The sequence below is a fragment of the Pseudorasbora parva genome, chromosome 6 (assembly GCF_024679245.1).
Source record: "Pseudorasbora parva isolate DD20220531a chromosome 6, ASM2467924v1, whole genome shotgun sequence".
In the NCBI taxonomy this organism is placed as follows: domain Eukaryota; kingdom Metazoa; phylum Chordata; class Actinopteri; order Cypriniformes; family Gobionidae; genus Pseudorasbora; species Pseudorasbora parva.
This window is the reverse complement of record NC_090177.1, coordinates 11355858-11370312: the sequence shown is the minus strand read 5'-3', so window position 1 is coordinate 11370312 and position 14455 is coordinate 11355858. Positions and strand designations below refer to the sequence as shown.

The window sequence follows — 14455 nt, the reverse complement described above, 5'->3', positions numbered from 1 at the left end:
AATTATAAAATATTATTATAATTATAATATATTAAGTTAAATCATTAAATATTATAATTAAATATATTTATAATATAAAATATTAAAATTTAAATATATATATATATATATATATATATATATATATATATATATATATATATATATATATATATATATATATATATATATATATATATTAAAATATTTTATAAAAATATTAGTTATATTAACAATTATAATATAATAAATTTAAATGATGGAATAATTGTAGAAAATATTATAATTGAAGAATATAATTATAATTATAAAATATTATTATAATCATAATATATTAAGTTAACCATTTAAATTAAATTAAATATATATTAAAATGTTTTATAAAAATATTAGTTATATTTATTATAGTAGCCTAAATAAATAAATAAATATAATATTATAAATATTTAAATACTTAAATATAAAATATTAAAATTAAAATATATTTATAGATATTGAAATGGTTTATTAAAATATTAGTTATATATATAGTATAGTAGCCTAGATAAAAAAATAACAACTATAATACAAACAAACGGTGGCATAATTGTAGAAAATATTAAAATATTATAATTAAAGTATACAATTACAAAATATGATTATAATTGTAATATATTAAGTTGAATTATAAAGTATTATAATTAAATATATTTATAATATAAATATACAATATAAAATATATTTATATTTTTTTAAATAAAAATATTAGTTATATTTATTATAGTAGCCTAAATAAATAATACACAAATAACAATTATAATATTATAAATATAAATTTGAATAATTGTAAAAAAAAAAAAGCAATTATTATATTAAAGTAGGCCTATTAAACACATTTTATACAATACAAAAGAAAAAATATAAATAATTTAAAATTCAAATAAATTAAAAATGACAACTAAACAAGACAAACATAATTGATGAAAACTAAAATTCTAATCAACAATAATTAATGAAATTGAACATTAGTAAGGAGCTCTTGCAGTCGGACACGAGCTGTTATTCTGCACCTGTCCGCTAGAGGCGCGTGACCGCCGCTTTTGTACTAAGCGCGCTCTCTAATCCTCTCATGTGACGTCGGTGAAATGGCGGAGCGGGATGGAAGCGACGTCTGTCAGAGCTCCAGCCAAGGTGAGAGTTTATTTATTTAGTTTAAAGTTTGTCCTAAAGTACTATCCCGCTTCCAAACGAATGTACCAACCCCTCGCCTATGCTTAAAGCTGGTCGGTTGAACTTGTCACGAAATAACACACTTGTTTTACCTCAGAAGCAGAGCGAGCCGGTCAGAGGAAAGGGATTAAATCAGTAAATCAGCCTAAACGCTGAGCCAAAGCACTGCCAGCGGGTGTTTACACCAGCTTTCGTGAAGAAAACACCAGTGGGCTATGTTTTTGTGTGACACGGGCCCTGTTTAATAAGTTTAAATGCAGTTGAAACAGTTTTGAGAGGAGCACCTGTTACGTACGTGCGCGCGAGCGAGTGTTTACGCGTACACATCTGATGCGACTGTTGATAAGTTTTATTTGTTGTTTTTTACTTGTGTGTTTGTGTTTGTAGCCTACAGTCAGATTGTACGCGAAATCAGCTCTTAAAAGTCAGATTTTATCATCCTGTCTTAATGCGATTTGTTGAGTGAATCACGTTGTCTGTAATTGTAGATTACCTTGCCCACGTCATCTTCATACCCCTCTTATATTATCTACTTTTAAATGGTCTTATTCGTCTTAATCCTGGTGACTAAAATGTCCGAACCCATTTCACAGTTTGAAAATAGAAATGAGTTAAGAGTTACAATTTTGAAAAATGAGTATTTTGTAGAAATGGAAAGTAAAAATAATATAAAATGTTACTGGTTTGATATGACAGGTTTGTTTTTGACTAGTTTTGTGTCTGCATTTAGTCAGTAAACCATATTAGATTACAATGACTAAAGTCAGACTGATATTTTTGGTCAGGCAAACATTTGTCCATTAACCCTACCTATAATTCTGTCGAATAACACACATTACTGTCCCTTTGTGGTTTTGAACTCTACCTATAGATTTTTCTCTCTCCTGTGGGTTGGATTTTAGGCACAGACAACAACAGTGTTTCTGGTTAAAGTGTAAGGTTACTGTCTTTCTTGGGGCTGGAGGGGCAAAGATCAGATTCCTGTGCCTTCTGTGTTATGAGATGAGGGAAAGAAAGACAGAGATTTAATGATAGAGTACTGTAGGTGCATGATAATGTGTTTTGTTTTATAGATCAATGTGGTAAAGATATTTGGTTATTTTCAGATGATCAACATCAGCTCATAACCATACTTGCTTTGCTGATCAATAATAGCATTAAAGGCACAATATGTAAGATTTTTAGATTGATATATAAAAAATTAAATCCCCCCCCACTAGAACAGTGTTATATTTTGTTGACTTCGTACTCACATTAGCCCACATAGACTTGCTCCAAAGAAGAAGAATATTAATTAATTAAATTAAATTAATATAATATTCTCATAAGAAATTGTTTTAGTGGTCTCGTTCAGTTCCCACAGCACTGTGGTCCTGCTCTGCTTCATACTACAGCAATGTTAATAATCCCATCCATGAACATGATTTCTGCCCGAGTCCCATCCCGATTATTTTTCAGTGGCTGCGAGGTGAAGATGACAACAATCAAGCTACGCCACTGTTTTAAATAGGGGACCTCTGGCAGTAAAAAACTACATATTGTGCCATTAAGTTCAACTAAAAAAGAAAATTCTCTCTCCCATAACATCCTGGGTGTACATGACTTTCTTCTTTAAGCCAAACAAAATCGGATTCATATAAAAAAATATCCTGACTCTTCCAAGCTTTATAATGGGATTTTGAACCCCCCCCCCCCCCAAGAAAGTACATCCATCATCACAAAAGTAAGCACAAAGGTAAATATTATTATCCAGCGGAAGAGTCACTTCTGTCCCGGCGCATAACGTAGGATGTAGCGTAAGTTTAGATGAGAGGACAGTGCTTTTGCGTTTCTCAGTGTGTCATGTATCGAGTTAGAGGTCACTCTTCGGACAGAACTAGATGACAACTAAACAAGAAAAACATAATTGATGAAATCTAAAATTCTAATCAACAATAATTAATGAAATTGAACATTGTCAGTTACCGGAAGCTAGGGCTGTGTGATATTGAAGAAAAATGAAATATGCAATATCATGTTAAATAATGTGATATTTGATACAATATTGCTATTAGTGTTATTAGTTAAAATTATATTAACAAAAATATTTAAAAACTGAGAATTAAACCATTTGTGTTTCACATTCTTTCTGGGAAAAGAAAGCATCGCTACAACTTTTGAACCTGACCAGCAGTGTCGTTCACAATTTGGTGTGTGTGTGTCAGACAGCCTGAGACTGCAAGTTATTGTTTTTCGCAAATTATTGCATTTAATAACTCTTTTTAACATCAAGCAAGTCCCATAAGTAACAGTCGTGTGTCCAGTCTATTCTCTGCTTTATGCTTTGACCTAAAACGGACACTTTTCACAATGTTGAAGTATAGCCTATTAAAATCATTCAGATATTGCATGCCTTTGCGATATGTATATTGCGATATTTTGATATATTGCACAGCCCTACCGGAAGCCATTGATTATAGTTCATAAAGTTAAAAATATGGACATTTTTCTTTTTAAAAAAATGCATCTCCGCTTCAGAAGGCTTTTATTAACCCCCCGGAGCCGTATCGATACTTTTGTGATGAATTCACATCATGTAAAGAGTTGTTGGGCGGGGCTTAACATAATGACGGCCGAGTTGCGCTTGCATGCTACTTGTAAACAGAAGCTGGCGAACGGCGGTCTTCCGCCAGGGAAGATGTGTTTTGAGTTTTGCCGACTGAATGCGGTAAAAGTTTAATTTATCATCTAGCGCTGCTTTACGTTTCTTGTAGCGCTATCCAATTGTGTGCAGAGGGAGTTTGAAAGACAACCGTTTATCCCGCCCCTCGGATTGAGCCCTGCCAACGGTGAGTTTCCAGACCATCCAGAATCTTGATGTGGGTCTGGCTTGTCAGGCTAATGTCGGATATTATTTAATATGCCTCCGATTGTGTTTGGCTGAAAGAAAAAAAGTCATATTCACCTAGGATGGCTTGAGGGTCAATTATAGGATGCGTGGACGGTTATTTTTACGGCTTACCTATTGCATGCATTTGTAGGAGTTTCCCTTTCAGACGTGACATTTATGGGAGGAGAGTATTTAAATAGATCACGCAAGGTGATTTACTACGATTTGTGCTTGTAAATTTACTGGTGTTTGCACCATTATTTACCACCCCAAAAAAGGACACCTTAAACCAGGTGCAAACAGGTAGTTTGCGTTGGTCATTATGGAAATGATCCAGCTGCGTCTGTGCTTTAATTTGTTTGTCGTCAGTAGATTATGCGCAGAACTTTCCACTCCCATCTGTGCTTTTATGGGATTGTGCTCTCACGCTAATTTGCACTGTTAGTAAACCTAGCCCCCAATCTGTCATGCCCATGCAGTTCAACTACGGATAATTTTTAAACTAGCCCTTGAACCTCATTTTAAGCATTTGAATACTGTAATTAATGTTTGCCAGTAAAAATGGATGGTAATTATTACACGAATCTGTTTGCTTTTGCATTTTTATGGATTCAGTACACATACATTTATTGGCTATTGGTTTATTCATGCAACATGTCTTGAAGATTATGCAACAGTGCATGTTAAGTGTCTCCTGTATAGGTAGATATGTTAATATATCACACATCAGTTGCTTAGAATATGTGGGAATAATTGCGCATACAATTGACTTATAATAGCCTTTATAATAGTATAGTGGATTGAAGTAGAAGGATGATTTACATTTGCAATCATTATTTGGTTATTAGTGGTTGTAGTTGACTGTGCACTGCTAAATGTGTGTAAAAAAGGATCAGATAATAACTGTCATTTCTGCATAGCAGTTTTGTGTTTGTGTGTGAGAGTCATAGTACAGGCCAAAAGTTTGGACACATTACTATTTGTTTTCGAAAAAAAGTTTCTTCTGCTCATCAAGCCTGCATTCATTTGATCAAAAATACAGAAAAAAATAATAATATTGTGATATATTATTCCAATTTAAATAAGGTTTTCAATTTATTATACTTTATTATACCTTTAAATGATCATTTATTTCTGTGATGCAAAGCTGAATTTCAGCATCATTCCTCCAGTCACATGATCCTTCAGAAATCATTCTAATATGAGGATTCATTTTCAAAGTTGGAAACAGTTCTGCTGCTTAATATTTTTTCATAACCTGTGATACATTTTTATAATACTTTGATGAGTAAAAAGCAAAAAAAAATAAAAATAAATACACTACTGGTCAGTAATTTGGGGTCAGTCTTTTCATTCTTCTTTTAAAAAAAATAAACCAATAATTTGATTCAGCACAGATGTGTTAAATTGATAAAAATTGATAGTAAAGGAAATTTATATTATTTGAAAGTATGTTTTTATTTTTGAATAAATGCACTTCTTTTGAACCTTTTATTCATCAAATATATTAGGCTGCAGAACTGTTTCCAACACTCATAATAAATCAGAATATTAGAATGATTTCTGAAGGATCATGATCACTGAAGACTGGAGGAACCATCCTGAAAATTCAGCTTTGATCACAGAAATAAATGATAATTTAAAGTATAATAAATTGAAAACCAAATATTTTAAATTGTAATAATATATCACAATATACTTTTTATTTTTGATCAAATAAAAGCAGGCTTGATGAGCAGAACTTCTTTCAAAAACATTACAAATAATAATGTCATTGTGTCCAAACTTTTGGCCTGTACTGTATATGATGCTTTCAGTTTGTAGTAGGTCATAGGTTGATCTTTACGTGGCATTCACCTGTTGGCTGTAAACTGACTATCGTTCATAAACACACCCTTATCCACTGGCAGTAAAGAGTGGGGCACAGGCAATAACCTTTATCATGGATTCAGTATTTTTTAGACTGATTAAAAAAAACAACTTTTGCAATTCATTAGAAGAACTGGCTTGTTAGTCATTTGTTTGTGAATTGGACTGTTTGGTTTTGTATGCAGCCGGCAAATACAACACAATGGAAGGATGTTGTCGTACCCAATCCTTTTGACTCATCACAATCAATTTGAGCAAACTCGCAGCTCTTTTGATGTTCAAACACTGTTAGATGACTAGGCGATCATCCCGACCCATCCCTAGTTTGAGCATCATTTGTTTGAGAGCGTATGTGAGCCGCATCTAGTGTTTAAACTACAATGTAAAACACACCACTTCTCACTGCTAAAGATGCGGTCACATTAGTAGCATATTGGCAAAATTTTACTGCCAAAAGTTTTGGAAAATGAAAAGTTTTGCAAAATGAAAAGTTTTCATTTTACTCGCTCTCTCTCGCTCTCTCTCGCTCTCTCTCGCTCTCTCTCGCTCTCTCTCGCTCTCTCTCGCTCTCTCTCGCTCTCTCTCGCTCTCTCTCGCTCTCTCTCGCTCTCTCTCGCTCTCTCTCGCTCTCTCTCGCTCTCTATCTCTCTCGCTCGCTCGCTCGCTCTCCTTGTGTGAGCTGCTGAAATAAGCCAATCAGAGCAGAGCTCTACATTAATATTCATGACCCTTCAAAATGAGGCAAAACATTTACATCCTAAGGACAATTTCTAGGGTTGTAAATTGACCTGTAAAACTGTATCTGGACAATTTTTGCCCTTAAATAAGCCATATACCCTCTATGTAGATACAACCTCAGTTAAGGTGTAGCTCTGGCCCGAGCGGGCAAGTGACCGTTCTGTCAACTGGCCTGAGTGTCTTTCACGCTGGCCCCTGGCCATCAGGCAGTCCTTATTGTCGAGCCCTGATATTTAATTTGGACTGGACTGCATTTATATAGCGCTTTTATCCAAAGCGCTTTACATTTTTGCCTCACATTCACCCATTCATACACCGACGGCGATGTCAGCCATGCAAGGCGCCATCCAGCTCGTCGGGAGCAGCTGGGGTTAGGTGTCTTGCTCATGGACACTTCGACACTTGGTTAGGTGGAACCGGGGATCGAACCACCAACCTTTCGGTTTGTAGACAACCTACATGAACCACTGAGCCACTGCCGCCCCACTGCCGCCCCAATTTATACAGTGAAGACAGTGTAGTGTTTTACATTTGATTATTTCCTGTTGATGTTCAAATTATTTTTTTACTTGAATATTTGCTAACCTAGTCACCCCTAAGAAGGAATGGAAAGGCTATGTTGCACATATGTCTTTCCAATAAATAATGAGTTGCCAATTCATGATACCTTCTCATCTCTTAATATTTGATATACTTAAAATACATTGGTGTTAAGAATATTTTGCCTATTATTTATTTCAGTTTTTTTTTCAGTAATTCATTTTGCACCCAAAAATCCTGATCGGAGTACCCTTACTTTTCTGTGTGCCCTAGCTGTCATGGTGTCCGTTAATCTGCTGGCTCACCTTGCTGGTCTTCATACTGAATATTTCAGTAGGAAACAGAGGAGTGTGTGTGTGTGTGTGTGTGTGTGTGTGTGTGTGTGTGTGTGTGTGTGTGTGTGTGTGTGTGTGTGTGTGTGTGTGTGTGTGAGAGAGAGAGAGAGAGAGAGAGGCAGTGTTTCAGTGCATTTGTCAGTGTGGTACTTTCTCGATAAGGGCCTGAGAGAGAGAGAGAGAGAGAGAGAGGGAGTAAGACAGACCTGTAGAGAGACAGTGGCAGCATCAGCAACTAGAGCAGCCGTGTCTCTCAGGCTTAAGGAGGAAGAGAGCTGGCCGTTTCTGTGGATTACAGGAGCGTCAGTAAAGCTGGGCTGGACTGGAAGGAGTTTTTGCTCGTCTCTCCCTCTCTCCCTTCAATCTTCCTGCATTTTCCAGCTCTTACTGTGTCTGTCACTCTTCCTACTGCATGCTGTATCATATGAAAACATTAAGAGGAGATGTGTGTGGTGTTAGCTGTTAGCAGAACTGGGCACTGAGAGAGAGAGAGAGACAGAGGAGAAGAGGGGAGAATGCCGGCCCCCCTCAGGATGAGGAGGGGGGCCTGCAGGTCAGCTATCCCGTCTCTCTCCACCATCGCTGAGGAAGAGGAGGGACAGCGTAGTCGCAAGAGACGCAGGAAAGGAGGAGGTATGTGGGAGGACAGGACTGGAAAGATTAAAAAAGCTGATTTAAGTCTCTGGGGTTTTGCTCTCAGTGGTGCTAAGCTAATACTTGGCCTATAAAGAGGGTTTGTGTGCACGTTTTGATATCAGCTTTTGTTGTTGTTTTAGTTGTTGTGTTTTTGACGTTGAGCTGGTTAATATGATCAGAAAATAGCATAGTAGTGCAGGGTTAAAGATGTGTGAATATTGATTATATTTTATTATACTTATTACTTGATTAAACCTATTATTATAATACATTATATTAGTACATTTTGAAAGACTACATGGAATATATCTTCTAAACTTACATCATCTAAATCATCTTAAGGAGTTTCTCAACCCTGTCCCTGGTCCTGAAGGACCCGAACACTGGACATTTAAAATGTCTCCTCTTCCTGACACACCCATTTCAGCTCCTGGAGTTTCATCTAATGAGCTGAGTTGAATCAGATGTGTTTTGAATAGGGAGTCAATATGTGTATTGCTGGGGCTCCTTCAGGGGCATGCTTGAGAAATGCTTCGAAACGTATAATCTAAAATATATACATTAAGTCTCTATACATTTTAGTCTAGATAATAACCAAAGTGTGTACAGTTGAAAATCTCTTGAGAATTTAGGACATCCTCATTTAGAGTCCTGATTCATGTGTGTAATAAAAGTGTGGCCTTAATACTCCGTTGCCAATGCCATCTGATGGCATTTCTTTTAGGTTTGTGTGTCTCTGTCAGCATTGGCACTTATTTTAGTCTATGGCTGTGTGTCAACTTGTGTGAGCTACCAGCCTAGGCAGCGTTTTTGGACATCATAGTTCTGAAGCTTAAAAAGGCAATCTAGTTGGGCAGCTCACAAGGTTTCAAGAATAGAGGTAGACTGATTAGTGGATTTTACTGATAACTATGACTTGGTTCAAATGGCAACAGATACTGAATGAAAACAAACTCGATACTCCAAGTAATCTAGTGCTGAAATGAATTACAAAAGACAAACCCAGTGGCAGTGCTAAACCTTGAAAATGTATTGCACTTATTAAATTAATTAAATAAATAAATATATAATTATAAATATTAATATATTAATTATACCGTGATCATTCATGTTAGTTCATTAACTTATAAAAAAACATTCAGTGTGTTTACATGCACCCTCATAATGAGATTATAATGGGATTTTGGCAATATTGCGATTAAACTTGACCTCATGTAATACTTCGATCAAACTAATGCCATTTAAAGGGATACTTCACAGATTCTCCATATTAAACTATGTTATTCCCTTAACTTAAACGAGTTGATACATACCTCTCTCGTCTCAGTGCGTGCACTTAATAGCACTTCTAAGAGTACTTCGACTCGGCGCAGTAAAAAGTCACAGCTAAAGAAATTCTCCCTCACATCTCCCCCTCCCACTCTCATTTCTGTCAATAGGGGGGAGGGGGAGATGTGAGGGAGAATTTTTCAGCTGTGACTTTTTACTGCGCCGAGTCGAAGTACTCTCAGAAGTGCTAATCCGCCATACATTATAGTTCTCCTTTTTAATCCACTTAGATAAACGCCACGTGACATTTTATGTCATTATACTTGATCGTTCAACTGTTTGTGTAACTGTATTTAAATAGGGAAAACGTGGAGGTGTTTGGTCGCTTCTAACTTGATCTCTGTTTGGTACCATAGTGAAGGAACTGGGCTTAGTGGGCTAAGCTAAATGCTATCAGATCGTCACCGCGCGTCAGAGAGATTAAGTGCACATACTGAGACGAGAGAGGTATGTATCAACTCGTTTTAGTTAAAGGGGTACTTCAGCGCTGGGAAGATGAATCTGTATTTAAACTGGGTCATCAATGCAGTAGAAATGTGAAATTATTTTTGAATTTGGTGTCTTCTAGACTGAGAAAAGACAGAAAATGTATTTTTCTCCCATGGGGATGAAAGACTACAATTCCCAGAATGCTTCGCTGCCCTGTGAGGCCATTCCCAACGCCAACAACTTCATTACTGTGACTGAGTTAGAGACACTACAATTAAAAACTGAACGTGTCTGTTCAATATAATGAGTGAGTCACCGCGCGAGTATCACAGCACTGAGCACTAACTGCAGGAGAGCTGAGGTAATCGCGACTACACTCGCGGCATACATTCACAACGCAAGTTCAGTCTGGCGCGTTTCAGTTCATGCCTTTGCAAGCTTAACTTTCATAGAAATGAATTTGAGAAGTTAAAAGACTTACATTGCTCACCATAGCTCCGTTTAAATGATCCTGTTTACAAGCTGAGCTCTCCCTGCAAGCTGAGTGTTATCTCCCATCCCCCAATGCCGGATTCAAAACATGCGGAAATGGCTCCCTCTGCTGGCTGTAGTCTTTAGCCTCTGGGCAAACATTCCTCCTATGATGCAAAAATCGTAATTTTGCATCATAGGAGGAATTTTTCCAGAAATAAAATGCATAAATCTCTCGTCTCAGGGAGATATGAGAGGGGAAAGCACAATAATTTGAATATTCTCCAGGGTTTCTACTGATACAAAGCCATATGCTAATCGCTGAAGTAACCCTTTAAGGGAATAACATAGTTTATTATGAAAAAGCAGTGAAGTATGCCTTTAAGCTTCGCATTTAACTTTTCAATTTAATTTGGCTTACGCCGATTTTAAACATTAATTTTCGCAATAAACAGGCATGTAAACACTTTAATCACAGTATGACCAAAGTGTGCACGTGCTCAGCCATAAATGGATACCGTATGTTGTTCACACATCTTCATGAATGAACTCTGACATTATTCTGAAGTTTTCTCTTCTCCAAATCATTAAACTCTGACAACACAGTTCCCTGCACAGTCACTGCTTCATATCTTCATCCAGACTGCATGGCGAACGCGACATCAGGCCAACCTGGCGTGGGGATGTCCTGTACGTCCATAAAAAAATATATTTCGAATTTGATGGGAGTAGATTGAAACATTGGCAGGTCCGTGTACTTTAGCGTCCATTCGTTTTTCGATTTAATATCAAGTTGAAAAATGAGAAAACGGCTCATTTATTCAATTTTATTTTTTTATTTTTTTAAATTAAAAAACGAGAATTCGGCTTAATTTTATGTTTTTAGGTTTAGGGATAGAAAATGGATAAAAGGCTTGAATATTCGATTTCCACATGTGGGTTTTCGTGAAAGGCCCCTTTCTGCTGATTGGTCAACCAAACATTAACCTGTGCCGCTTTCGGTGTTTAAACCAGAATAACGTTCCTCTGCTGCTGGACTGATTCTTAAAGTGTTTAATAAACTCTCTCATCAAACAACCGGACTAATGCTGTGACACAGATCGTGCTGGGCAGGGACTAGAAAGGGCTTTCTTCTCTATAGGCATAGATTCAACAACCAACGTGCTAGAGAAATATTAGTTGATTATTTCAGAAATACTAATATGGGTTACCTTGCATCTGCACCCATTACCCATCAGCTTAGTTGTTTGACACACCACTGGTTTTATTGAGTCCAAATATCAAAATCTGTGTGGCAAAAGCTGCGTGACCCACTGGACAGTATGCACATCTAGTTACACGTAAGCTAGTGAAGCCTATCAGTATTTAAATGTAAATTGCAGCAGGCATAACTTTTATTTCAGACAATTCACTGAGTTTTGAACAAGTGATGAAGCTGAAATCAAATATGCCATATGCCCAGTTCTTGTTTAGTTAGTTATGTTTTTAAATGTGTGAGTATCCTTGTTGTAAGATGATTTCTGCTAGTATCTGTGCACATACATGAGTATCATTTTCAGTTTTGTGCATACAGAATACAGCAAATGATGTCAGTCTATGGTGAGCATCGTCAACATCATATTGATTACACTGAAGAGCCATCTGTCTAGTGTTTCAGCACCACTTCGACTGAGCAGGAAAAGATTTTTGCTCTCTCTTTTGTTGGGTGTGACTGTTTTGCCCCACCCATTGTCGCTACGACAGTGGCAGATGACTGTCAAGTTGGACAGGATGTCCTAGGCTGTGGGTGGGTCACATGACCACCAGTAGGTGGAATGTAAACAGCAGTGCAGCTCTATTAGCTGACATATAAAGCGCCACGTAAAGGTCCTTGCTATTCAAACTGAAAGTCATATAAATAAATCAGAAATGTAGATTAATGCTGGTGTTCAATATTTACAATTCTAGATCTGAATGACAGATCTCTTTCATAGAAGAATCACTTATGTAAGCTTTCTAATGATAGTTACCACCTCACATTAAACCAATGCCTGTGGAAGTTAGCTCTTCAACCTATGAGGCATGACTCCCACTTTGACTTTTCACATGCTCAGATTTGGGTCACAAGACTGTACAGTGTGGCTCAGCTGGGACAAAAATCCTTTAGAACTCAAAACACTTCTGCCTCACTGGAGCTAATGCCATGAACAGCCTCTGCTTCTGCTGCTCTATAACCTTTTGTCTCCAAGGCCCCCCATTGTACACAATAATATTTGAAGGCAACATGAGTTTTTCAGTTCTTTGTGATTTACTAGATAAGGATGAGTATAAATTGATATTTTTAGAATATATACACTTACAAATATTTAAACCTAGTAAAACTATTACAATGTATAGTAAATGTAACAGAAAGCCATGGAATTATAAAATTGTATTCATTTACTTGACTGTCGATTTTTGGTGTGTTTAAATAAAAGTGAATATTTTATTTTATTGGCTTGTATTTTTTAAAATTCTACTTTTAATTCAAAAGTCTATTAATAATTCACTTGTACAAATAAAGTAATTTAAATTAGGAAATGAATAGTTATATGTTTATAATACGTATTATACATTTCGGTTTTCGGCCAAGTGCATCCCAAAAAATTGGCCTTGGCCTAAAAATGTTCATATTTCCTAGTCTAAACAAAAATATACAGAACAAACACATTTAAGCTGAAGCAGAGCGAACGGGAAAAACGCTAATAAAGCAGACTGCGCCAGTTATCGTGAATATATTCATTCGATGAGTTTCAAATTTGGGGATCAAATATAATTTTTTCCCCTCAATATGGTTCTCATCCACTTATGTTGATACTATAAAATCTGGCGAAATATACACATAAAAAAAAAAAAAAAAAATATATATATATATATATATATATATATATATATATATATATATATATAATATAATATATATATCATTTTTTACACTTATTTTTAGGGATGCACCGAAATGAAATTCTTGGCCAAAGCCGAAACTGAATAATAATGTAATGCTTGGCCGAAGGTCGAATACCGAATGCGGTGTTTTGCATTTTTTCCATTTATTTGGCAATTTTTTTACCATTACAATAATTAAATAGTAAATATTTGCTTTTTACTATTTTGGGTTGCTTTTCAGAGAAATAAATCAAATAACAAAAATACAATTTCAAAATATTTATTTAACACTAAACATTTTTTTTAACATTCCAGCAGATATTATACAAACTAAGCACAACATAACTTAAAAATATATTTTTTATTTTACTAATTATTTATTTTATTTGGCCATCTTTGAAGCCCCCCTTCTTGAATAGCTTTTGTTAGGCCTATAACTGACTGCTGAAAGAATGTAACTCTGAATGTCTACAACAACAAATGTGCATTGAATAGTGCAAAAAATGTGGATGAACCCACAACAAATAAATAACTGTCCTAGACATAAGCCTACTTAGCCTACTTCTTCAGGAAAAGTGGCAGGTTCTTCTTTATGAAAAGTAGCTTCTCTGCTTTCTCACATGAAAGTCGGTTCCTCTTCTCATCGATGACATGAGATGCAGCACTAAACAGTGCTTCCACACAGCTGACATGTTTGCTGCATAAAGCACGTGCCTCTCACTCTACGTGGGTTACTTTTTGATCGCGTCATTAAAAACGTCATTGTTCAGCAAAAATTATTCGGCCTTTTTACTAATTTCGGTTGCCGAACATTTGGTGCATCCCTACTTATTTTTTAGCCTAGCAGTTTTTTGAACAGTTGAATAGGATCCCAAACTATACTTAATAAATATATTTGCATCATAGTATTCCCTGCAGTGGAGTATCCTCTGTCTAGAGCACACGACAGCATGAGCTGATGTGAAAGAAGCACATGCCTGAGCTTGCATTTTGGGTTAAGCTGCGTTGGTTTGACATTTTGGGAAATAGAATAATAGAATCAAAATGTATTAGCCTTTTTACACGTTAGGGATATGACGGTGAGAACATTTTCTCTCACCGTCACAGCCGTGAACGAATGCAGCCGTGTGCAGTTTACTTTCAGTTT

At 36.0% G+C, this 14455-nt stretch overlaps 1 protein-coding gene across 8 annotated transcripts in view; it reads left to right on the top strand.

Annotated features, from left to right (window-relative positions):
• Window positions 1-14455, top strand: part of map7b (microtubule-associated protein 7b) — a 95645-nt gene that overhangs the window by 39139 nt on the left and 42051 nt on the right. For 5 of the 8 annotated variants that reach the window (XM_067445603.1, XM_067445602.1, XM_067445600.1 and 2 more), the window contains exon 1: window positions 7760-8172. The exons of 1 other annotated variant lie outside the window; for it this stretch is intronic. In XM_067445603.1, the coding sequence (XP_067301704.1) occupies window positions 8055-8172 (118 nt within the window). In that variant the 5' untranslated portion in view covers window positions 7760-8054. Of the gene's footprint in view, window positions 1-1015; window positions 1150-7759; window positions 8173-14455 lie in introns of those variants that run through there. 2 more of the 8 variants (XM_067445601.1, XM_067445598.1) reach the window with 2 other exon arrangements.